Source organism: Phaethon lepturus, unplaced genomic scaffold (genome assembly GCF_000687285.1).
Source record: "Phaethon lepturus isolate BGI_N335 unplaced genomic scaffold, ASM68728v1 scaffold48288, whole genome shotgun sequence".
In the NCBI taxonomy this organism is placed as follows: domain Eukaryota; kingdom Metazoa; phylum Chordata; class Aves; order Phaethontiformes; family Phaethontidae; genus Phaethon; species Phaethon lepturus.
The window spans coordinates 1-26248 of record NW_010557907.1 but is presented as its reverse complement, the minus strand read 5'-3'; the positions used below and the strand labels follow the sequence as shown (position 1 = coordinate 26248).

The 26248-nt window shown below is 45.0% G+C and overlaps 1 protein-coding gene across 1 annotated transcript in view; it reads right to left on the bottom strand.

The window, feature by feature from the left end:
- The window catches only part of LOC104625292 (vascular endothelial growth factor receptor kdr-like), a 125047-nt gene extending 107398 nt beyond the window's left edge, over positions 1–17649 (bottom strand). The window contains exons 1-2 of the mRNA XM_010292881.1: positions 17577–17649; positions 14745–14951 (exon numbers count right to left, since the gene is read on the bottom strand). Coding sequence (XP_010291183.1) covers positions 14745–14951; positions 17577–17649 — 280 coding nt within the window. The remainder of the gene's footprint in view (positions 1–14744; positions 14952–17576) is intronic.
- Positions 17650–26248: the final 8599 nt, after the last annotated feature.

The window sequence follows — 26248 nt, the reverse complement described above, 5'->3', positions numbered from 1 at the left end:
TCATGAAATGACTTTCCGTAATAATTTAGAGCTGTCAGACTTGTTTCTGAAGGAAAGCTTTGGTACCATGGGGGCTTGGAAAATAGCACTCACATGAATTAAAAGCAAATAGATGAAAAGGAAAGTTCCTTAAGTTAAAGAGGTTGGTAAATTAAGTTTCACTTGGCCATACCACACAAATAAAGCACTGGCAAGTACTAACCCGAAGTACAATCCCACTTGCCATATATACATATATTTACATAGCTGTTGAGGGATGGTAACTTTGAAATTCAGCTAGCCTGGCTATTTAAGTTCTTAGCCAGAATGTGCATTAGCAGAGAAATTTTGCACGTAACATAAGGTAATATTAACAAGCGACACAGTATTTCAAACTACGGAGTCAATTAACTTATTGTACTGTATATCATCTTACTCCTTTAACAATAAAATATGATGATAATTCATCCTAAGTAAAAGACTTTGGAAAAGTATAAGACAGCTACCCTAGAGAGACATTAAAATGACCAGAGAAGAAGAGCGAGAGATTACAAAATCCACGAAACTTTGGTTTAGCAAGAAGTGTGTTTCTTTGAAAGCACTGTACGATCTCTGCCAGCATTCAGCCTCTGCCTGTATGTATCAAATGAGAGGAGGATGCTCACTCACGTCCCTCCTCTACCATCTGCACACTAAACTGGTGACTCCCAAGTCTTTCTTCTTGTTTCATCAGTCACTTGCGCATGAGACTGTTGGGAAAACCCCCAAACTAGCTGTACCATATCCTTAAGCACTGCACAGTACAGAATGACCTTTATAAGACCTGAAAAAAAGATGTTTTAAGCCCAACTGATGGCAATTATCAGGATGTGCCCCATGTGGATCCGCTCTGGGTCCTGTCTTTCCCTTCCGGAAATCTTTGTACATGGAAATGATTTGTTTGCAGTGATTTGAGTTGGTAGAGCTGGATGAGGCTTAGGAAGGAGACTACCACAGCCCTTCATTTGTTTTGGTTTGGTGAAAGCTGTCTAGATGAGATGCACACATTTCTAAACACACGAGCATGGCCTTCAATGCAAACAGAGTTCAGTAAGGAAACCTGAGCCAAAGAATAAAGAAACTTGTTGCTACGTCTAAGCTGGTGGCTCAACTCCGCTGAAGACAAAAATATTTCAGTGCCACAGAGGTGTTTGTTTTTAAGAAAGCGTGAGTTTGCTCGCATGGTGCAAGTTATTATTTTAGAATATAATTTTCTCTGTGTTCTTTGATCTTCAGTCAAGGATCAGTAGCCCAAATCTAAGGAAGGGAACAGTTAAGATGCTAAATACATACTTTGTAGCTTGACTCTGGCATCTCAGGTGTCAAGGATGCTTATATAAACAATTTTGCCTCAACATTGTATGAGTGTTTTGCCAGTTTTCCACATCTCAAGCAAAATGTCAGTATGGTTTAAACCCACATCCCTTCGGCTGCTAATCTGGTTATTTGCCACACTGCTTAACCTGAAGACCAAGAGCCCTTTTGATAGATTCGATACTACTTTCTTGCACAGCATACTGTAACAGGGCCTTTAGATGCTACAACAACAAAAGTTTTGTACATCTGAGTGGGTATCAGGAGAGGTTGGAATCATGGGAGACCCAATACCAAGGGCAGCGATTTATCTGCTTTTTCTGTTGGTAAGAGTCTAGGGAGAGAAAAGAAAATCTTCCCAAGGTTGAGTTATATCGGCCTGTGTAATTCATCTCCCAAAGGAAGCAATGATGCCAGCCCTATCTTTAGGAATATTTAAAATTAGACACGATAAAGCGCTAGGAGATGTCCTTCAGAAAACATTTGCTGGTGACCTACATGAAGAAATCTCTAAGAGCTTCAGCTGCCACATTTGGCAGTATTAGGGCCATGCGGTTCTGTCGAGATGGCCTACCAGGGCACGACCTGGGGTACAGGTCTCTTCCCTTTCCAAACTTCTTTGGTGCTACCTCAGCACTGCTGAGATTCAAAGCCAGAGTGGGTGTTCTCAGTTTTGGACTCAAAAGTGTCCGTAAACCACATCTCAAAGGAAGACTTTGGCTGTTTTCTACGAAGTGCAAGAGCTGACAAGAGGAATTTGGATGAGGTTCTACTGATGATAAGAGGGTGGCTTGCAAAACAACCTCTGACCATGCTCCATAGCTAAATCCTAGTATTGCCATCAAGCAAGGCGCCAGCTCACTGACCACCAAATGCTTATGGATTAGCTGCTCAGGGAGATCACCTCTTTTCTCAGGCCACGTGCCCCAAAGTCTCCTACCTGGAGCCTTGCCAGTGTGAATCTGGCAGTCGCTGCAGGTGCCGGTGGGTCATGTAGGCAACATCACATGAACTCCGGTGGAAACTGGGCAATCTGTATTCTCAGGCCTTTTGCATAGTCGTGAATTCCTCCTCCCCATCACCCAGCCCTCTTTTCTAGGAAAAAATATCAGCTTGCGTGGAAACGCTCCTCTGTAAAGAACATCTGTGTCCTCCTGTGTGATGAATCACTGACCTGCAGAAGGAGCAGGCCAAGGGAAGGCCACGAGAGGGAAGGAGTTGAAATCAGAACAGGGAAGGTGGATGGTCAGAGTGAAGCAGAACAAAAGCCCACCCCTGCTAGCATTGTTTTATCATTTTTCCTTGAGCTATAAATCCAGAAGCAAATGAGCCAGAGCCCCCAGAGATGAACTCAATTGATGCGCCACACTAAACAGAGATGGATTGGATCAAATCGCAGGGATCCTAGAGTCAGGAACGTGTAAGTGCTTAGTGTCAGTAAAATCTGCTTGGTGGGGAGTTACTTTGTTTTCTCAGTTTCTTAAGTTTACCCATTAAGAAGAAATGGGCTGAAACCAACTTTGGACTTGACGCTGGAATCTGTTTTCGATCAGCTCTGTGTTCCACTTCTGTCAGCTTTGTCTGTGTGCCTGTCTCAAGAGGTTTTCCTTTTTTTTTGGTTTGTTTTGAAGGGTGGGAGGTTGCTATTTTGGGAGACAAGATAAAAGCTGTTTGCTGGAGATGGGGAGAGAGAACCTAACGATCTCCTGAAAACCCAATTGCAGTTTCAGTCACATTTCCGCAGTCCCGGGCGTCGTTATGTTATCTCTTCCCTGCAACCTCCCTGGGTAGTTTGGCCTAACTAGGTCTGGAAGCTGGTTTCCTCACTGGTTTGCATTAAGCTGGAAAGTACCAGTCGGACCCAGGGAATTGGCTGCAAATCATTTGTGAAATCCTTCTTAATGACAAACTCCATCAGGCCGTGGAACAGGGCTTCAATCACTTCCTCACAGCCTCCACCGCACTCGTACCCTGACGTGACCCCAGCTTCGCCCCCGTTTGTTAGGCTTCTCAGCAGCTGTGACATAATGTTTTTGATGGCAGGGTTTGGAGGAATCTGCTTGTGGCAAAGCAGGAATCTGCTTCGAATTAGCACTGCACATATTTATCAAGTCTACATAGCATGGCTGCCTGCTGACAAAAGTCCCTTCTTCTATCCCCCGCAGGTCTCCGGATGAGCTCACTCCACCTGCGGAGGTTCGGAGGAAAAGCACTTGCTGGTGTCTGGGCGCGACCTCCCACAAGCCCAGAGAAGGGGCCGCAGGTGGGTGACACACCGAGCGTCATGATGCCCAGAGCTAAGTTCGCTGCTTTAGCACCAGATCCTGACTTTTGGGTTTTCTGTGAGGGGTTTTGCGGGGGGTCAGACACGTAAAGGGCACCCTCGCCTTGCTGCTCCCGTGCTGGCTGTATCCTCCCTGCTGCTGCAGCTCCTTAGCTAGAGCAATCCCTTCTCTAACAGGTTGGTCGGGTTGCAGCAGATCAGTTCATCATCTGAAAAAACTATGGCATAGGGGAGATGATTGCACAGTGGCTTTGGAAACAGCGGATTTGCTTTGTGATCCTGCTTTTAAAGGTGCTTTACTGCAGTCACTTCCAAGAAAAGAAAACATTGCCAGGTACCCAGAAGCAGACCCGGTTTGCATTAAAGCCACCTACGCCGCTTAGCAAAAGCTGGGCAGGAAATTCTTCCCTCTTCATGTCTAAATATTTAAGATCTATTTATTTATTTTAATTCCTGTTGTGCATAGGAATAAAACGCAAATCCTTCAAAGGTTTTTCTTATTATGAAAAGCAGCAACAGAAAAAGACTCGTCTAAAAATAGCCAGATATTTAGGGCAGCCCCCGGTAGTGGGAGACACAGATTCAGAGGCTTGATTCCACCAAGGAACGTGGTGTCTTCAGCATCCTACGCATGCATCTCAATGACAAGGTCACGGCATTGCTGGGTTGTGACCAGAAACACCATCCTGGCTGGAGAACCCTTCCTGGAAAACTGCATCAAATCCAGCCTTTTTCTACACTGAATTTTGCCACAGTGTAATTTTCTAATGAAAAGCTGTTTTGTTATAAAACCCTTAACTGATTCTATTTTTACTATTGATTTCAAGCAGAGCAGAAGCAAGCACACTGCTGCTTTCTTTTCCTAAAAATCTCACCTCTTCAACCCAAGAGTTTATTGCAGTTCCTATAGACAGACAAAACGTGCAGTCGCCCTTTGAACAATAAAATTAGTTCTTGTGCTGGATAGTTAACAAAATCAATAAATGTGACTCTAAAAGTAACTAAATGAGGAAAGCAGCTCCTGGTTTTGGAGCTCTGTCCTGACTACCTCTTGCAGAGTATCAGAAGCCCTGGTAAGAAATACAGAACTATATGAAAATAACTGAGGGGAAAAGGAATCATGAAAGTCACTTGAGCACTGAATGAAAGCAAAGTGAAAACTTTATGTCACCAAGCAAGAAAAATGTCACCATTTGGATTCAGGAGGAGAAAAGTACCAAGGTGGGAGATGAAAGAACCATGCAAATGCAGGCAGGCAATTAATAAGGTTCCTTCCCATCCTGAATCCACGCATACAGCCTTGATTTGCTGCACTAAGTTTTCAGAGAACTAATCCCAATAATGAAATCCAGATCTGAGACACTGTAAAATAAGCAAACAGCTTATCAAGGTAGAGCAAGCATTTGCTGGGGTCCTTACTTGCTTCTTTCAGAGGTCTGTTCCCTCTCGTCTTGATTAGTCAGTAAAATTTTTAGTGCGGCATATGAATTTTGGTCTGGCAGATGTGAACTGTTACTGAGGGATTTCTCCACACGCTGCACAAAATCAACAGCTTCCCAGCATCTCTTGCTGAATACGGTGGTCTTTGTGCATGCATATACCAGGGGAAGAGGGGGAAGCAATGCCCACTACAGAGAAACAGATACATTGACAAAGCAAGTACAGCACAGTCAAGTAAAGGTGTTTTGGGTTTTTTTTTCTGGATGTGTCATAAGGTTACTCAGATGCCTGGATCCGCATGACCAAGCCAAGATGAGACCAGCCACTAGTCTAGCCAACGACATGCAGAACTTTGACTCAAAGAAACATGCTTGTTTTCCAGCTGGAAAGGGAGGCTGACCATTTTGTTGCACTCTTAAGCTGTCGAAATGTTTATATCAATTTAAAACAGACTCTTGGGGAGAGTAGAAAAACAAAGATGAATTTTCAGGCTGAGACCTCAGATGCCAAATTGTAAACCCTTGGCTAAAAGGTCTTAGGGTAGAAACAACTGCACAGCATTAACTGCATAGCAGTGGTTCATACAGGAGCCATAAGAATAAAGATAGTATTTAGGAAAATTGTGAGGCATTTCATCTGGGCTTTAGCGCAAGGTCACAGGATGTAAGCAGCTTGGGGAAAAAAAAAAATACTGTTTGAGAGTAAAAAGAGCTGTATGTCAAGCACCAGTCCTGCAAACCTTATTCACAAGAGCTGTGTTGATATGAACATCTGTCCAGTGGGAATAGTCCTCTGAGGCCAGGCTGACTCCACCTTGCAGTCCAAAATAAAGAGATCATGACACTGGGCAGTGGCACCGTAATTAAGGGGCAAGTTTCCACTGCAAGGAAACAGAAACTCTCATATGCTCACATCACCACTGAGAAGAAGGACAGCAGATCAATTTTGGTATTCTTAATTTATTTGAGCTATTTTAAAATTACAAGTATCTAAACCAAGTATTAGATCTGTTTAGCTTTTTAAAAATCCTTCTAAAAGGGCTCTTTTTGCTTATTTTTCAGAGAGTTTTGTTTGTTTGGCCTTTGGCCATAATAATATAGTTCATCTTAAGAGATTTAATGTGATTGTACCAGGATATCAAAAAAGCGTGATTCTATAGTCTGTTACGGGGCTCAGAAAACATGATCCAATTCAGACAAGTATAAGGATACTCTCCCGATGTGTGACTGCCATACAGCCCCATCCCCACACAGCAGAAGTGCTAACGTCTGCGTGCAATCCCAGGGCCTGATTCAGATCAGTTTTACTGCTGTGCACCAGCTGATTTTCTCCTGATCTCCTCAAATACACACAAGCAGCAACGTGGACTGTGCAGCCTGGCGTGCTTGTGAGTTCACAATGCTAAGCATGACCTGTTTGCTGTTTGAAAATGCGTACGTATGTGTAATTCTCTGTATGATTCATTTAGCTGTCTCTGTTGTTCCTTAGACCAGCCATACAATTATTTTAGAAGACACGTTATTTTATTGCTGCAGTGAACAAGGGAACTTTCTCTTTTCCACGGTTTTCAGAAAAATGTGGGATGTTAGGAAGGAGTCAAAGAGAAAGAAGGAAAATTTGCCATTTTTCCTTTGAAGTCTACAGTTTTGAACTTGGTTAGAGTCTTCCATGTATGTATGGACTTAGACCCTCTTGACACAATCTCTTAAGGCAATGAGTTGCACTAGGGACTGAATGCAGCTATGACTTCAATCCCTCTAATCCTTCCTGGGCATCTTAGTCACTACTTGAACAAGATCCTCTGCAGCAGATCCAAACTGACTCTTACACTGGAAACAGCAGTTCAACCTCTTAGATATTGCCACTTTGCATGACGTTTACAAGCTGGATTTTACAATTTTATCATGTGCCTCCCTGTACTGACATGAGATCTCATTGCTGTTTAAAGGGAAAATAAATCTGCAGGTGTGTTGTTACATGACAGAAGGAGTTTAGAGATGTAATTTAGATATCTAGTAATGAAATAGAAGGCAGTAAGAAGGCTCATGTAGGAACCTTCCATTTGCAAACTTCTGCAATATGCTAATTTATCTGTTCCACTGATGATTCCTTAAATGAACATTTATTATTGAAGACCTGAATCCTGAGGATTTGGAGAATAGTAACATGCAAATCTTCTTTCCCCTTCTCATTAAGCCAAGCCCTGCTTTAACTGTGAGGTTTAGGATCTGCAGTCTTTGCTGACCCTGTAGGACAGCCACAGGAAGAAGGAGGAAAGGAAGTCGGTTTGTATTCAGATCCAAATACAAAATCAGCTTGATGTTCTTTTCTCCTTCATCAAGCGATTCACGTTCCTCCCCACTTCCAACTTATCCCGACACTGCAAAATCAGTGCACTTTGGTGAGTCCTTAATGCAAAGTCTAACAGAAAAAGTAATCCAAGTAGAAAGTTGAATGTTTTTCTGTTTAAAATGCAAATAGGATAAAATCTGCAGCTTCAGCTCTTCTGTTTTCTTAAAAGAAAAGACTGGTCACCCCAATCCTGTGCAGGATTCAGCAAAAGAAAGAAAGGTGCTTTCCGTTACAAAAGAGCTCGACTGTCTTCATTCTTGTTCCAAAACAAGGTGAGGCTCCTCCTGAAGCTCATAGCTATGGTATCCCGCCCTCGCCACCCTCTCAGTTCCCACACCAGGCCAGGATGGGCAGACAGTGTCCCACCGTGCGCACTGAGAGGCTGTCTGGCTTTGAGAGAAGGCAGAAAACATCAGGAGTCACCCCAAGATAAACTTGTTTCCCCACAACTTCCATCTATCTCCCACAGATCTAGGAGGAACACATAAAGTGCTGACAAGCCCCAAGAATTTGGCTCCCTCTTAAGAGTTAAATCTATTTTGCTGTGACATGAGCTATTCTTCCCAAAGCAGAGATCAGCTGGTAGCACCTCTAAACCATGGGAGGCTTATGAGGGCAAAGCTTTGAGCTGGTGCTTTGAGTGGGAGTGAATTTGCACCCCTCGCCCCCATTCACAGGGGTTCATTGCGCACATGTACCCAGCCTGTCTTTCTTCTCATAATGTGCTTTCATCTCTCCCCGTTTTAAAGAAACCAGTGACCACCCCACCCTGTCGTACGACAACCGTAGGGCTATTTACCACTTTGAAAGGAAATCCCATGTCACAACCCCTAGGAGCACAAGGAATAATGTCCGGAATTCCTTTATCTGTGACTAGCCCTGGCACACAGTCTCTTTCCCGTCTCTTAAGTATACACAAATATATTCTTTTGTCAAGGCAATGGGCCCAGATTTTAATGATGGTTTATTAAAAAAAAAAAAAAGGCTTTGGCAAGACTCAAGAACAAACGTTTTCTGACTTTAGGCCCTTTTGTTCTTCAAGGTGAAAAGTGACTATAAAGAATAAGGAAAAATGAATCACTGGTCTTTGCCCTCCATAGTAAATTTGACCTCCACTGTTTTAACAGTACCTAAAATTGGTATCCTGCACTAATCAGGGAAGTAATGTGATAAGTCTTTCTCCATGGCTGCTCTGCATGATGATTTTGTTTAAAGTCATCAAAATGACTCTTTGAGCATTGCAATTTTTTTAACCCTTAGCTCCACGGCTTCTGTTCATGTTTCCATGCCAAAATTTGCCCAACTAAAGGCGATATTTATCTTATCAGTTTGTAGAGTGATGGAGTAAAAGGCAGTAATGGACATTATCAATTCTGAGGGCAGTGCTCCCCTTGGATGAGAGGGTGGAAGGGAGTGAGACGCAGCATGTACGTAAGTGCCCCTGTGCACATGGGTCCAGAGCTCTGCCTGTTTCCCGCACCCGCCAGGCCTTGCAGCACTGTAATGTGTTCTGCTCACGCCATAAAGACGACCGGGGGCTCCCATCTCTATCTGAGACATCCTCTCAGGGCTCGCAGAGACAGGGCATCGCTGCGACGCTTGTGCCCTTCCACAGCATGAGCTAGAAGCCTACAGCGTTAGCTATCGACGTCCTGAGCAGCACTGGGTGCCTCTGCGTAGGCAGCTGAATCAGGCGCTGACATTTGCCCCTTCCAGGCCAGCAGAACAATGCCGGGTGCAACCTGGACCATCAGCTCCAGGAGAGAGGGGAGTGAAATCTATAGTAGGAAACGGCTGAGAGCAAGGAAGTTGCAACAGAAATATTGGCACCAGCAGTCTAAGGGAGGCGGTGGAGGCAGGCAGGAGAAGGAATCTTTCCAGGAAAAGAACATTTGTATCAGATACTTCCAAAAATAAAATATCGTGTTGGAGAAATATTCTAAATATTGGCAGTACTGCTGGCTTGGCCCGCCACTCTTTTCGGCACTCTTGCAAATAATTTTCAAAAAAGCGTTAATGATCCTTCACTTTTTAGTCCTCCCATGCAAAAAGAAAGACACGTGCCAATGGGGGACCACAGAGCAGCCCCAAGTGATTCAAGGCACCCTCTTCTCACTGGGTGGTGATATTAGAAAGCTGACAGCCTTGTTGCAGAACAAATAACTCACCAGCTGGAGTTTACTGGCTCTTTTATTTATATTCCTACAGCACACAGGCAATGCCAGATGTGCTGTCCCTGATTCATGTATATTGTGTTTGATGTCTCTCATCAGAATCAACCCTGGGCTAAGTCCAGAAACTAAACTGTTTTTAGCAGAGATAAATATTTAGGCAAGCCTGTGATTGGCAAGAACCTGTCCCTACTTTTGCATCCCCTTTAAAACTGAAATAAAGGTAGCAGCTGGGGGTGTGAGCACATCAAAGATCTTGTCTGCACTAGAGGAACGCGGTGTGCCCTCACTGCCGCCTGAGCAACTGCCATTTAAAAAGTCTCCAAAGGAGGGGAGAATTTGGCAAGAGAGGACCTTCCAGGGGCTGAAACCGGAGCATTTACACAGCATTGTGTCTATGTGCTGGGCCACAGCATCAAATTAGGACCTGCTCTTATCTGTGTACTGTCAGGCTTTGTGCTGTCTCTAGGGCATGACAGGCAGCTGTTGATAGTAGACGCTGTCATGGACTCTGACAACAGGGGGGGAATAAATTACACTGCTTGCCCTGCCTTTTGTCAGGTGGGGATGTGTGTGTAATAAGCTGACTTTGAATGCCTGTTAGTTGTAAATCTTGATTTTCCTTTGCCCTCTGTGTTGTGGCCCACAAAGCGTGCATGTAACAGAGAAGTTTCAGTTGTAGGAGAGGCTGTGTACATGGGTTTTTCCTCGCTTGTTGTCAAGCTCACTTATTTCTCCACCTACTGAGGGACCTGCACTACGTGAATAAATCCAGCACACCTCTCTGAGCTTTGTTGCAAGTCCTCCTGAGAATGGCCTCTCTTTCCTAGGTTGGGCTCTTCCATAACTCCGACAGCTCTGGCTTTCCTCTCCTGCCCGTATCATAGGGACTGCCTTGACAAGAAACCTTTCCAGAGCAGGAAGGATGGTCTGGCTGTGCAAGGCTCAAGTGAAGGGACTGAAGGAGAAATTCAGGGTGGCTCTTCTCTTGTTCAAGTCAGATATTTCACTGTGGCACAGCCCATACACCAGTTAACCTCTAGTACTATCCTGCTTACAAGAAGTACATGACACTCTGAACTCCTAAGGGAAACGACTAGCTGTGTGAATTCAATTGATGCAAATCAAAGTAAACCGGTCCCTTCCATTTCCCTGCGCTGTCACTTTGCAGTCAGTGACAGTGATTTAAGGCCACCTTACTCATGACTGGCCTTTTATTTCACAGCTTTATTTGCTTGACCTTAGTTTTCCAGACTGTCCAGTGCAATGAGGAGATGAGCCCACATATTACAAATTATCTAGGCTAATGTTGACTGTAATGGATCACAGATATTCCTATGCCCCGTGTCAAAAAGACTCATGACTTCACTAGCATTGTCCCAGAAGAGGGAACCCACTTCTATACAGACATGTTCTCATTATAAAGTTGCTGCACCACTCAGTTTCAAAGACATGAGACCGCTGTGCAACACAACCAGAAGGCAGTTCTTAGTTTTACCAACCCAGTGTTTCTGGCTGCATGCATGTCTATTCCAAGAAATGCTGATTTTGGATGCAGGTACTATGGGGAGTACACAAGCTGACAGTGCGGATATCACTTATAAAGACAGGCAAGCATCACAAACTTGGCACAAAGTACCCAGAGGCCTGGGGGGAGGGATCGGGAATACCTCCCTATTTTGTATCCTGGTCGGTATCTGCTTTTGAACGAGGTCAGAAGAGATTGTTATTCCCATCAGAGTGTTGCCGTGTTGAAATGTGGAATTTTTCAGGAATTTTTCATTAACGTTGGCTCTGGCAGATAAAATATTGGCCATGCCAAAGACAACATGCTTGGGAATATGTTGCTCTTGAGCACAAAGATACTGTGCCCTTAGCACTGCAGTTCACACAGCAAATGGATTGCCCCAGCTGACAGAATAATAGCTATGAAAATTGATAATGCCCAGGTATTTTGTTTTACCTGTATATTTTTGTCTTAATTAAAATGCCAGGATAGCATATTCCAGTGAAAACTCATTTATGCTGTTCCCTTCTGAGTGAGAGAAACTGCCTGGTAAGAAACTAAGCAATTGTAATTCTAGCTTAGCCTGGAGGCAAAGATCCAACTTTCTACCTCTTCAATAATTTGATCTTTTTTAGATGGCTTTAAAGACACGTAAAAAGAGCCAGGTTATTGGTCACATATATCCAAAGCAGTGGCTGAATGAGTGCTAAATGTTCGGTAGCCTTTCTGGGCTGGCTTCACAAACATACTTTGTTCCAGGGTGAGTGAGGGATTCATGACAACCATCATCCACAAACCCATCTGGTTCCTGGTCTTTTGGCACTGAGAGGTGTCTGTGACAGTCATTCTGTGACGCAGACTTCTCCCTCACCAGCTAAGCAGGGCTGGCACACCTAGATACCTCCCTCACCCTCCAGAAACCACCACACAGAACTTCAGTAAGACATTTTGGTTCCTGGGGCACCTTTCTGCTCTATAGGCTTCTGTCTCCGCTGCCTCCTGCTCACTTCATTCGCGGAGACGTGCAGCCCCCTTCTTCCTTCCGCAGCCCCTTCACAGCCCCACTCACACTCAGGCTGTGTGCTTCTCTGTCCTAATCCTAATCCTAACTCCAGCCCTGACCCTAGCCCTAACCCTACACAGTGCCCAGGTCCAACACGGACTCCACCTGGGCTCCTTATGTCCTGTTGGCTTCTCTCCTACCAAGATGCCCCAGCAGGAGATGTCTTTGTACCTGCTGGAGACAGAAATGTGTACTTGAAGTAAATAATACTTAAAGATCTGCCTGGTCAGGTGCTTGGGAAAAACAAAAAGCTTTCCAAAGAGGAACAATGTCTCTTTTTGTCCTTCTTCTTACCCTTCCTCAAGACAAAATCTTAACAAATACTAAAATAAGTATTAGAGGTTTGGTATCCAGGCATGAGAAGAGAAAATGCATGAGATGGGTTGTCTTGTTTGTATGTGTGTGTCCCATTGTCCCATTGATCTTTTGTTTTCTGCATGGCTATGCCCACCCTCTAAGGGCCTTTGGGGGTGAAGATCCAATATACTGTGCCCAAAAATGAGAAAATCTTTTGTGGAAACGGATATTTAAACCCTAGCTGTAGGTTTGGGTAGGTGCAGATGTCATAGTATACCATCCATGGCTGAGAAAGGACAGTGCCAAAATGGTAATAATAATAACAACAACAACAACAACAACAACAGTCTGCATTTCTAAGATTAGTTGCGAGATGGCTTGCAAAGGGATTTAACCTTGCAACGTGTTTGTGAGTTTGGTAAGTAATTGCTATTATATACTGCTGGAACTGAAGACAGATAAGATAACTATCTTACACAGAGGTCATAGAGGAAGTCTGCAGCACGGCAGGAATTAGAGCTTAAGGACATTGGCTCCAAGTTCTGTGCTGAGCTGCAGGATCATGCAGGGAAAGGCTCTCTTCGGTTTCTACAGGAGCCGGAGGGAGCTGGCACTAGTGAGTATCTGGTGTGGCAGTGCCCTCGCCTCTGAGGGTGGTCAGTGGGGCAAGCACACGGGGCAAGGAGGAAATAATAGAGAGCAACAGTGTATTTGGAACCCTTGCTCCACGCCGCTCAACTGCAGCTCTTCCCTGTCCCCCAAAGCATGCAAGTTCCAGAACGAGCATGCAAGTTCCAGAACGAGTGAGCTCGATTTCTCCTTTTGCTTCTCAACTTTGGTAAATCCAATATTCCCTTGTGCAGACACCTATAATCACTTTATTTCTACTGGGTTGAAAGCAGTAAGGAAACAAGTGGGCTATAAGGGTGTGAGGGCTACCCTCCTCCCTCCTCGGGAAACTCCTCCTGAACATCGGCACAAACACTCAGTTGCACTCCACGCTCATTAACCAGCTCTCCGAGAAGTACCTCCAACATAGATGTGCGCAGGGGAGAGGAGAACAAACTCTCAATCTGGAATCCTCTAGCTGTAACAGGCTCTCAGCAGGGGAATCCATTAGACGGTAGCTGAAAATTAGCTTTGCAAATTTCTCTGTGCCGGAAGACGCAGTCAGAATGAAAACCAAGGGGCTTTTTGGAATGTAGTTGCACTTGGAGTGACACTGCATCCATTTGCACCTACGCACGTGCGCGTCTGTGCGTGCGGGCGCGCGCGCGCTTCATCGTGCCTCCGAGGAAACTAGCAACCTGCTGCATACGTGTGGGCCAAGAGGCTGAGGGAGGTACCACGCTAAAAGAAATTCAGGAAAAACTGTAGCCTTGCAAGGCCAGCGCATCACTGCCACGCACCTGGCGGTACCCGGGCCGTGTACGCAGGCTCTGCAAGCCGGCACTGGCAGGGAGCGCGGTGTTAGACACATCTTTTGGATGGGACAGGCAGCATTTCAGAAGCAGGCGTCACACTCTCCAGACTGTCCAAAGCTGTTTACAGAAGGCAGGGTAACAATGACTCCTAATCTTTTTCATCTGCTTGGCTCTGTTCCCATGCAAAGTAAGTGAGAGCGTGACATGTCAGTGCAAAACATAGCCCAACCCGAGTTCTATAGGAGTCTGTCTGCAGGACAGGAGAGAGATTCATTTCTGACAGCTTGGGCCAAGCTTATCACGGTATCCCAGTCCTAATCCTTACACCCTTAAATGCCTCAATATCTTTGCAGCTTCAAATGGCTTTTTTTTCTGATGATGGAAGTGAAAGATGAAGTAAATCTACCGCAGTTCCTGAGCTGCTTTTTCTCTTCAAAACATTTATCGCCCCATCCCTCCAGGGAGGAAGGGAAGTCCTAATCTTCCTCATTTGCAGAAGAGCAGAGGCACAAAAGCAGAAAACATACCTGTGCTGCAGAGGGGAACGCAACGCCCCAGTGCCCGAAGCGCTATGGCCCGAGGGGGTACCTACGACCCGGAGAGTGCAGCTCATGGAGCAACCGAGCAGTGGTCCTGAGCAAAGCGTCCGTGCTAATTAGTGCAGGGAACACATCTGTAATTGCATCAGCCACTTCCCATCCAGAGATTCTGGGTGTTCCTGTATCACGCCCTGCTGCCACCCCTGTTCTGGAGTTAGTGCTGGCAAAGCCGCTGGAGATGTGCCCCAAGTGAGTTCCCCTAAGGTGACTGTCAAAGGACAGGGGACCAAAGTTGAGTTACTTAAACATCATGGCTTATGTCCAACCCACCTGACCTCCTTGCTGCTTTGCAGCACGGCATGCGGCCAGCCGCCGCCCCAGCATCCCCCCCTTTGAGCCGAAACCCCGCAGACCTGGCCTGGTCTCCTCTGCTCCCGGCCCTCCCACCGACTCCAAAAGCGTCCCTCTGCACCACCTCGTCTGCCTGAGGCGCTTCCGCTTCAGGCCGCTGCTGCAGCGCGGCTGCTTGACGTGCAGTACGTCTAAGAGGACGGCAGTTCAGAGGAAGACATCAAACCAAATTATGCCTGGATTCATGTTCCTGAGAATGTAAAGGAAATGCAGCCAAAATGCACTATACAACCACAGAAAGTTAATGTATGCTCGTTTGTGTATCAGACCATTGTCCGGGGGAGCTCTCAGTTTCCTCTCGGGATCTATAATGAATAGACCTATAAGAGAATGTTATGGTGGCAGAGATTTCTCTTTTCCTACTATTTAACTTAGAACAATATAGAATCAAAACAAAGAGGCAGCCTTTCAAAGGCTAGCAATACAATACACGCTAAAGGACATCACTTCGACCATTAAATGAAAGAGCACAAGAGAGAGACCTTTGCCCTACGTATGCTGAGAATTCCTCTCGATTCCTTTATCGTATACACTGCAAGAAGATCGGCGTATGAGATACCCTCCTTTTACATCCCACCACGCCCAAGTGTCCCTACTTTGCTTTCACTACTGGCAGATGTCAAGACCAGAACCGAGATAAGCAGAAAGATTTTAAAACAGGAAAGACAACTAAAGGAATTAGGCTGTTCTGGGTTCTCCTAATGATGCTCTTTAACCCCTCTTGCAGTCTCTTTTCAAGCCCACTTAGCCTAGCTCTGAATTTAAGGAGACTCTGTGTGATGACACCAGACGAGACCAGATATATTGGTCAGTCTGGGAATTAAAAAATCAGCAGCCCAAAACAATGGGTCTGCAAAGCATTAGCTACCTGATTCATCAAGCTGAAGTGTTTATCCTGAGCCATAATGGTGATGGCTTTAATGATGTCAATATTAACTATCATTGCTGGCCCAAGGATGCAAAAGAAATGCATCGAAAGAGTTTAAACGCTGTATCAGCAATGTCCAAAACCTGTAATAGCAACCCCAGAGTCACAGAATAAAACCTTCAGTATTTCCCTCATACAAGTTGTCAGGCACTGGACGCTGGGTTAAAGATTACACTTGGCCTTTTGTTCTGGAAAAGGGCTAGTTTATCGATGAGGTGAATTCCACCTTATCAATTACAAAGTGTGGTCACACGAGGAAAGAAGAAGCAGCCACCTGAGGAGAAGGGGTAGTGACAGCACCGTTGCTATTTGAGTGCACGTCCCTCTATCCCCTCTCTGCACAAGGAGAAAATCTTTAGTGGCTTTTTTTATGCAGCAAACCAGCCCCTAAAGGACATTCTGCAGTACTGCACAGGCAACACGAGCTACCCAGGGCACTTGCAGACCCTGGACCAACTATTTGTGTTCGCAAATGGATCTGGTTTATGCTGGTAAGAGATCCATGCTGTCAGCTTTGTGTCTCGTATTTCTGCCCAAATTGATTTTACCCAGTCATTGATCTTACAATAAGTATTCCTGTTTTCCCAAGTTGCTGCCTGTTTCTGAAAGACACCTTTATCTTTTTAATGGAAGCTATCTTGAAAACAAGATTTTAGATAAAAATTTCAGTTAAATCAGGAAGAAGTTGAGACTGAAATGTTTAGGTCAAGTAGTCAGAATGAGGGACATCCCAGGCATAGGTAGACAGAAAAGCAGAATGTCAAAGTTGTATTGCTCAATGCCAGCCCACAAATCCATGTAGTATTTAAAAGTCTACATTAACGTTTTAAAGTACAGTGATACTGTGATATTGTACAGTGGAAGAGCAAATGGCCTCGAACAGCAGCTATGCAAGCTCCACTCCATGGAAATCAAAACTATCTTAGTTTTAGCTTTTCCACTAGTCCCACTTTGAGCACAGAATTTTCAGCTTTACTGCCCTGATTTTCTCAAAAGTGCAGAACAGGTTTGGCAAATGAAAACTGAGATTTATACCCAGACAAAACTGTCTCCTTTCCTCTTTTTTTGTCCTTCTGCCAGAAACTCTCCAGAAAGCTGAAGATACTGTCATGAAGAATGTTAAAACAAATTGTGCATATATTCTTGGGAAGGGAAGAGGAGAGCCTTTCTCTTGGGAGCATTAGTCTGCGCTTGTAGACTTGTGGGATGTCGTAGTGCCTGTTTGTGGATGCCTGCCCTAGATGATATTGTATACCAGCTCTGACATGCTGGATAGCACATTAGGAAAAGGAGGTTAGTAATTTATTTTTAATAACAATATAACAACCATAGTTAGGCACAAAATTCAATAGAGATCAACTTCAGTAACCAGAAGGCGGCACACTACTTCATGATTTATTAAATTAAATTAATAATGGCATTTCACCATGTAGGTTTGAACATTGTATTTCAAATGCGAAGCAGACAACAATAAAAAAGGCTAAGTACATGGCTAATTTATACCAAATATTTTTTATCCTTGATGTAAAGATCACAGTCCAATTAATATATTGTGAAACTCCCAAAATTTCTTTTAGGAGTCTTTCTAGCTCCTCCTTCTAGTCTAACAATGCTCTTCTGATAGAAGCCATAGCATAGAAACAACCAACTCTACCTGTCTTTCTGTTTGAAAAGTCTATAGATCAGAATAATCCCATGTCTCCAGAATACTAAAAAGAAGAAATCAGCCCTGTATACACCTTCCTTCAAATGTAATGACAAAATTTCCTGATGGGGATTGCAGTGTACAGCACTGTCTGGAGCCAGACGGGGGGAACCTTTGACATACCTTGCTCAGCAGCCTGCTGTCTTCCTGAGTTCACCTTGCTCAGGCAGTTCCTTCGTCCCAGGAGTTGTGCCATACTGGGCCTCTGGTTTTGACCTGCACTTCTCTTTCCTTAGGGCAAGGTGATATTGCCCAAATTGACCCAGGGAATGAAGCTACCCATGTTTATTTGACTTGGTGAGAAAGCCATGAGAAAACAGTCCAAACGCGAGCGCAGCCTAGAAACCCCAGAGCGATTCCAAACCTATAAATACATCACACTGAAGACTTGGTTTATCTCCTTTCTGGATGAAGTCAGAACCTGATGTATCAGTGGGTTAAGTAATAAAACTGTTAACGGGATCATTAGCGGCTTCATGGTAACAACTGGGCCTTACTTTCCCAGAGACCCACAGAATCATTGTATTTGGAAGAGTCATCACTGAGTGGGATGATGAGCTGTGAGAAACACACAAAGTGAGATGGGCCAACTGCATTGAGATCACAGCCAGAGGAGGCTCTGCCCCAGGGAATCCCTCCCCATTGCATGCTCCGCTCCGCTCCGTTCATGCTGACATAGGATTCTGGGGATTAATTACTCTCTCCGGTAACTCCTATTGGGCCAAACCCTGTTCTCTTGCCTTAGCTGTTGCTCTGTCCTTACTCAATAGAAAATTTGCCAAGACTGAAAGAAAGTGGTTTGAAGCATGAGAGCCTCCAGGAGGCTTAGCAGAATGGGATCTTTAAAGCCAAAATAAACGTGAAGTGGAAGCGTATGCTGGAGCATTCAGGAATAGCAGTAGGGGTTGTTGTGCTGCCTCACACAACTGGATGTTGCGGCAGTCTCGGTGCAGGGGCCACGCACTGGCTTTCCTTCATCACAGGAAAGTAAGCGGGTTACTTAGCTTTCTCACAGTGGATTTTCACTTCACAACAAATCAGGATTTTCCAGCAAGATCAGTAAAATCTCTACCTTTATAAAGCATGCAGTGAGAGAGCAGCTTTCAGTCAGTTCTTTTCTCACTCAGATTCTACCGCAAAATGTATAAACGACCATAATAAAATAAATGTTCTCAGCCACACAAAGGCAAATTCAAAGACAGGCTATTGTCTTCAGCCAAGCTACAGCTTTAAACCTGTGTAACTGAGAGCAAAGCTGGTCCCAAGTGCGTGAACATGCAAGGAAAATAATCCAGACATCATCCATTTGTAAAGAAAAAAATGTGGCAGGCCAAAAGGTTAGCCGATCCTCCGTGCTTCACACCATGTAATAGCTTAAATTGTGTTTAAAAGGTTCTCAGGGTGACGTCATTGTTTAGATTCACTTGAATCATCCTTTAATTATGACAGTACAAAACCCTTTTAACTAGCCAAATTTGCTGTTTAGCTCCGTCCTGCTGTGTCATGCAGCAAGAGCTGATATAACTTCCTTGCCTCATATACGTCCAGAAAGAGACCTGGGAAAAGCATTTCTCCCCGCACTTGGGCGCTGCGTTATTATTTCTTCTGATAGTCCTCATGGGTTAAGGAACAAAGTAATACCTGTGCTTTTAAGTAGTGGATGCTCATGAAGTCCTTTCCCTTATCTTTGCAAATTAGCAATGACAGTATTAATTCAGGAGTGAAGCGGCAGTGCATGGGGTGGGTACCCTTCCCTCAGTAGAGGTGGGGGATGTACCCAGTGACCCGGTGCTGGACAACAGGGCACCCATGGGATTTATTTTTCTGCAAGGAAAGACAGAGACCTTGAGGTTTGGATCTGATAATCCACAGTGCTTTACTTCCCTCCTTTCAAACACAGTCGCACGCGTCTTCCTGTTAAGGGTTCTGGGCAATCTCTTCCAACAGCCATTTCCTGTATGAAGGCGTATTGTAATTAGGATTGCCCACCAGAAGGGTCTCCGAATGCTACTGTGTGGGCATGTGTTACAGCCCCTGCGGGAGGTGGCTTCAGGCAGCTGGAAGAACAAGTGAAGAAGCAGAGGGGAAAAACACGTTTTGTAACTCCTGGAAGACACTTAGTTGGAAGATGCTGTAGTTGGCATCTCTACCTTAAAGGTCTGAAACACCGACCGCTGCGCAGCCCAACCCAAAAGGTAGTCCAGGCTCGCTATCGGCTTTCAGGGGTGATGCCTGTGGCTACAAAGGGCCAAAGCGAGCCCTTCTCAGTAGCTGTGAGGGAATCAAGGATGAGAACTGGGATTCTGGGAGGCCCCATGCTCGCATCACCTGCTGCAGGCTTCTGGGGACAGGGAGGAAATCGCTTTAACTCCTCAATTAGTGTGTTCAGCACTGATTTCAGTTAATGAGGTATGAGTTAACGGCAAACAGGATGAACGCCTTACAGAACAGCTGCTTCTGTGTATTTGTGTGGAGTATCCCTATGAGCAGTCCCACTTTACTCACAGCTATAGAGGAATAGGCAGAGTAGCCCCATGGTGGTTGGTGCTTTTCCTGCAAACTGACCGTAGCGTATCTGTAAGGAAGAATTTAAGGTGTGCAATTTCTGAGCTGCGGGCTCTAAGGAAGCAAACATTTTGGCTGAAGTGTTTTAGATTCGTGGAGATTTTGTAAAAAATGGAACAGGTAATGACTAGGTCAAGCTTCCTTGACCCTCAAATCAAGAACAATCCCAGCAGGGCTGAAAACTCCCCTCTCTACTTCCTTGGCAATCATGTTCCCACAGTTCAGAGAAACACAGGAAGATCTAAGGAAACCTATGTGGAAATGCAGAAGACAAAGGCAAGTGATCTGAAAATAGAAGGCTGGTCCATATATTTCCTTTACATTCTGGGCCCGAGTTTAGTTTTTGGCTGAATTTTTAAATCTTGGGGACCATATGCTTTTTCCATTCCCTGCAGGGCACAAAGGAAAACTGGCTTCTTCATCCTTTCATCATGCGAAGGGTTAGACGAGGTTCTTTCCTTCTTGCTCGGTAATGGCAAGGACTCCTCAGTGCTAAAAGCTTTACTCCTTAGAGCCACAACGAAAGCCCCGAACGCTGGTTACACACACACCACGCACTAGCCACGACTCCTTCTGCATTTCTAGATACTGGGGGGGGGAAGACTTGCAAAAATCGCATCTTGTAAAATTGAGTACAGCAGGAAGACTCGGTGCATCTGCTTGCAGTGAGCAAGAGATTCAGCTGCAGGTCTCAGGCAATCCCACTTTGGCTTGCCAAGATCCCTGCAGCAGGCACAATTTTAAAGGCAAAATTCATTTTGGTACAGGGAAGAGAGACTGTGCAGACCTCCGTTATGGAAAGGCTGAGAAATTCCTCTTGTTTTTTTCTAATGTAAAAATTCAAGGAATCCTGAGCCCTGGGGGGAGTTTAGGAGACATCCAGGAAAAGGGGGGAGAGTAGGAGAGGGATATAGGATGTAGCGAGGACAAAAAGTATGTGCTGTAAAGACAGACTAATCCAAGGTTTTGGAGATGAGGCTATTGGCTTCATAAAGCAGTCCACAGACTTACTCACTATCCATCCGAGTGCATAGCTGTATTACGCTGTTAGTAACAGCCTAACTCAAAAGTTAACAACATTTGCACGGGGCAGTAGCTCAGCTGTCCTTAGGCTGTGAACTCACTGCTTACGTTTCCAAAGCCTCTGAAAGCACAGAGCTGGGCACTCACTCGGGTGTACGCAGCCTACAGCCAGCGACGGCTGCATGTGCTGCAAGCCCCGTCTCGGCCACGGCAAAGAAAAGCACCGTCACACCCAACTCAGCTCCGTGAAGCCGGGACTGGACTTGATCCGAGAGATTCTTTCCTGTTTTGTATTCTAGTTATTGGCAAATGATCCGAGAGATTCTTTCCTGGTTCGTATTCTAGTTATTGGCAAATGCAGGAGATACGATCAGCTTGTGAAAGCAGGCACAAGGTTGGCCTAGTTCAGTTCCGAGTTCATGTTAATACCGGGTTTCAGGTGAGCCGGGGTTCCCCACACAGGTGTGTTCAGCACTCGGGCAGCGAGGAATTTGCATAAAATGGGCAGCCATCAGTATTGCTCATCACGGCCTGGTGAGAGCAGACTCCCTACCTTCTCTGAACCTTCCTCCTTCCCCACTTGAGGACATGGCCAAGTCTCTCAGGTCACACCTCATACAGAAAACCTTGCTTCACACGATTTGTTCTGATTTGCCTTGCTTCTGACGATGGCAAGCTCTCTGCTGCTGAAGTTCTGCTCCCTGGGGCAAGCTTCAAGCCTGCGCTTATATTAAATGCCATTTCCAGATAACAGCCTTGGCTGGCTGATTTGGCAGCCTCTACTATTTTCTCTGTGGCCTTAAAAAGAAAAATTAAAGAAGTGCCTAACTTGGTGAGGAGATCCATTCTCTGTTACACGCGTTTGATGCCAGCTGATTTAGGTAGCCAATTTTTTTTGCTTGTTGTGACTGAGTATAGATGCTTTGCCCGAAGGTGAGGACTGGAGGAACAGGAATGTCTGCCAGTCATCTGAGCTGGTTTCTGAAGGAGAACACTAGGGACAGATCTATTTTGTTCCTAGCTGGTGTTTAGATATTCCAAACATCTTTTAATGACTTCCACTCGTAATTCGCATTCCAGTGACATCAGGCCGGTTTAGAGAAAAAGGGAAAGGTGCAGCAGATCAGAGGTTCTGAGGAGATACCACACTAAGCACGCGAAGTTCAGTAGGGCTAAGCTTCAGTGTCCTTCTCACACTCCCTTTCAACGTCACACGCTGCCTCCTGGAAATTTCCTGCATAGTTTTAAAAAATGCAGGTTGCTGTTGCTGCCCCAAAACTGCTTTGCAATGTAAACCAAAAGCAGCTCCTTTTTTCATCCTCTCCTTTGCTGCTGCTGAAGTGACCCTTGCTGCATATACTTTGCAAATGGCTTTGGAAGCAAAAGATGTGTTTCACCTCTGAATGTACACGGCATAGGGTGGATTTTCACCCTCCTTCGAACTGGGCTGGCAGTTTGGAAGACAAACTTAGGAAAACCACAGATCGCCTACCACTGACTGTACCTAAGAAATCTCCTGTTGTGGTTGGAAACCTTTAGCCCTTGTGCATAAACCTACTAGCAACATAAATATGATATATCCAGCCCAACTTGATATATTACTTCAGACTGAAGTAGACTGAGCTATTGCTCTGTACAAATACCTCATCATAAAATGAACAATTCAGAGAACGTACGAAAGGAGAGACAGAACTCAAATGCACCTCGTTGCTCTTATTTAGATTGATACGTATTAGGAGACCAACGGGGAAATGTGCAGATAAATATGTTTTACAATTTTTAAAGAAAATACTGTAACAGAAACCTTCAACAAATAATCCAGTCTGTATCCTCAGTATTCTTTTGGGTACGATGCTGTTTTTTAGAAGTTTAGGGAGTATTCAGAAATACTTTACATTTTTTTCCCTGCCCTAAATGGATGAATTAGTGTAAAGAGATTTCCAGTTGGTTTTGAATGTGGCAGCTTCAGGCAGGAGGCTCATATATCACAATCCTAAAAAAAAAAGTCTTCTCTGCTTTTTATAACATTTTCCCACAGTAAAGCAAATGTTTAGGAATAACACCAATTAAGAGACACATTTTTGGTTTGCTAGAACCGATCAACAGCCCATATTGTCAGCTATCCAATCCTCAACTTTCCAGCACTGACTGCCTCAGAGAAAGGCAAAAGCATATCCCTTCTGCCTCTGATTTTCTAACAGCGCACCGCTGAGCCCGCAGCCTTCCCGGCTGCGCGCACCGAGCATCCTCGTCGGCAAACCAGGAGGAGGCTGAGCTCCTGAAGCTTTTGACTTAGCTCCTGATAGGTGGTGGAACTGAAAGGTATATGTTAGCAAGCTAAATTGCCCATCCCAGTATATTCTATTTGTAGAAGAGGTTGCAAAATGAAACAAAAAAAAAATTTCAATGTCAAACTTGCTTGAATTTCAAAGGGATTAGGCAGGACCTAGTTTTTATTCTTGAATCTTGTTAGTTCTCCAGTATTAAATCACTGAGTTACTGAGTTTATTCCAATACCTAAGAAGTTATTTGGATTGCTCATATATTAAAAACTTTTTGATGATGTCAGGGGGTAAAAGATACTAAATTTTCCATGCAAGATATAAGGTGTTGCTAGGGTAAAAAATTCTTTAGAGATTGTTTTTTAAAGGGCTGTGTTTTAATCAACCCACTCCATACCTAAAACACGTGCCAGCTGTTGGCATCTGCACAATAATTACTACATCAAAAGTTTTGAGCAGCAAGACCCTAACTACTACTCTAAGAAGCTGAATATAAGCTGTGTAATAAGCAAAAAGAAAGTGGAAATTTCATGATACTTGTGGAGCTGTCTTACGAAATTTAAAGACGCATAAAATATTTTGAAGCTGTGTTTTATAATAAGGCAGGAAATTGTTGGAATGATGTTTGCATGGTCTCTTCCCCGGGCTAAGCACCCACACGGACTGAAAGCGCCACATAAGTTAGGAGTTCTCTGAAGGAGACCGTCCTTTGATCTGGATGAATTTAATGGCTATGGTTAACTTCTGTCCTCTGGCACCCACGGACACCTGGGCAGCCTTGGCAAGCTGCTGAGCAGCACGCAGAAGATAATGACAGAGCGGTTGCAATTAGCTACTAGTTCAGGAGGAGAGGGCACTCCGACTCCTTTGCTAAGGTTTGGTATGAGCTGAGAGAGCTTCCTTGTATCGGGCACCCGGGAAGTCCTGACCTCACTCGGCACCTCAGGTACCGAATGTCTTTCACAGCTGTACAACCTTCTATCTGCATTGCAGATGAAATTGTTTGGATTTGAATCAGAGTCAGCCTCTTCAGCGCAACTCTGCCTAATTTTGACCGCAAAGATCCCCAAGAAGGTTTAACCTACAGCCTGCAGAATAGATCTGTGCCTCTTGTGCCTTGGGAGGTCAAAGAAAGTTTCACTGAATTCATTGCTGGAGATGAACTTTGAGGGAAAGGTGACTGAGGAGACAATACCTCCGCTACATCAGTGCTATCCAGAATCCTCCAACCCCCTGGCCCCGTTTCAATTTGGCTTCCAGCCTAATTAGGGCACACAGAGACTATCCTAACATATTATCTTTTCCTAATGATGGACAAAGGTCTGACAGCCATAACGCTGCTTCCAAATCCATCGTCAGCCTTTGCCTACAAGGGACAGTTAGCCATGTGCCTGCCATCCTTTCTTTGCCGCAGGATGTGGACATTGCCTCCTCTCTGCCTTCTCTGTGCCTGGCACTGATGGGAAAGTCAATCTGGACCAAATTCCAAAGTTATTAGGACTAAAATTAGTAGGAAAATAACCTGGTAAGGACACAAGAAAGCCCTGACGTGGGGGTAGCATCCCTTGCTAGGCTTTTCGCCCACCTCAGTAACAATTGTGCTGTGCTCCACTTCATCCTGGAGCCTCAGGAACACTTGTGGCAAGACAGACTTTCTCCCTTCTGCCAAATACTTGTTATTATCTCTCTCTGATCCATGAAAGGCTGTGGTGATTTATGCCTTTGTGAAAATCACACTGGATTTCTGGTAATATGCCTTCTACGGGCAACTTTTCCAGACTATTCAGACGTTAAAACTAACGTAGCATGCAGCTGGCTGCTGGCGCACGTGTCAGCCAGATGCAGCACATTACGGGAATTCTCCGAGGGCCGCGCGAGCGTCCGATGCCGCGCCAGGTGCAACTCAAGGTGCGGGTACTGGTGTCCGGCGTGGTGCGGGACTGCCTTCCCTGGGGTCACCTTGGGCGCCGCTACCGCGCGTCGCGAGGGTGTCTGTGGTGGGGGAGCTGCTTTTTGCCTGGAAGGTTTGCTGCTTCAGGTTTTTTGGGGGAAAAGCTGGACAAGCCCTGTGGGGCACAGTCTCAGGTTTGGCTATTTATTCTGTAGGTAGCCGTGGGGAAGGTGCTGTAGGGGATATGTAAAATTCACTGGGGTTAGTGCTTGCCAATCAATTCCTATATTAAACCCCTGAATGAATCCAAGAAAATCAAGGACAGTGATGCTTCACAGTGTTTATAGAAGCTATCCTCTTGATACTAAACTATAGAAACATTACAATATGCTAAAGAAGCAACTGTCTTGTGCTGTGAAATACATTCATCATCAAAAAAAAAAAAAATCATCACGACTGTCAGAAGGAATTCCCTGGTAAATAACAGACCCTTACACAATTTGCAGCGTCATGAAAGAATAGCATAGTAATCCAGCGAAATCCTTACGCTTAACGAGATAATGAAAAGTCATACGCAGATGGAAAAGCTCTTCTAAATCTCATTAACCTGCCTCTTGGCTTTTCTGATACTGGCAAAAATTGGGAGTAACTTGCGGGGGGGAAGCGCATTTGCAGCAGGGTAAAATGAGCGCTGGGGAACGGGGAACCTGACCTAGCGTCGGCGCCGGGAAGGGGAACGCAGTGGAGAAATGCCACATGAGTAAGACTTGAAATATCAAAGGGACAGTGGGCGTTTGCCTGCGATGTCTGTACCCGCACAGCTCTGGCATGAGCCCCCATCCCTGCCGGAGAAAGCGAGATGGCCGGTAAAAATAATGTCCTTTAAGTGCAATGCACTTCAAGGAGGTATTTTTCCCTCCCCCTGCCCTGCTGATACGGCTTCTTTTATTTCCAAATCTCTTTTAATGAAGTCTTGACCCCCTTTGAGGTGTAAACCCCGAGCTAGCCCCACCTTCCGTGGGTTTGGGCCGGCG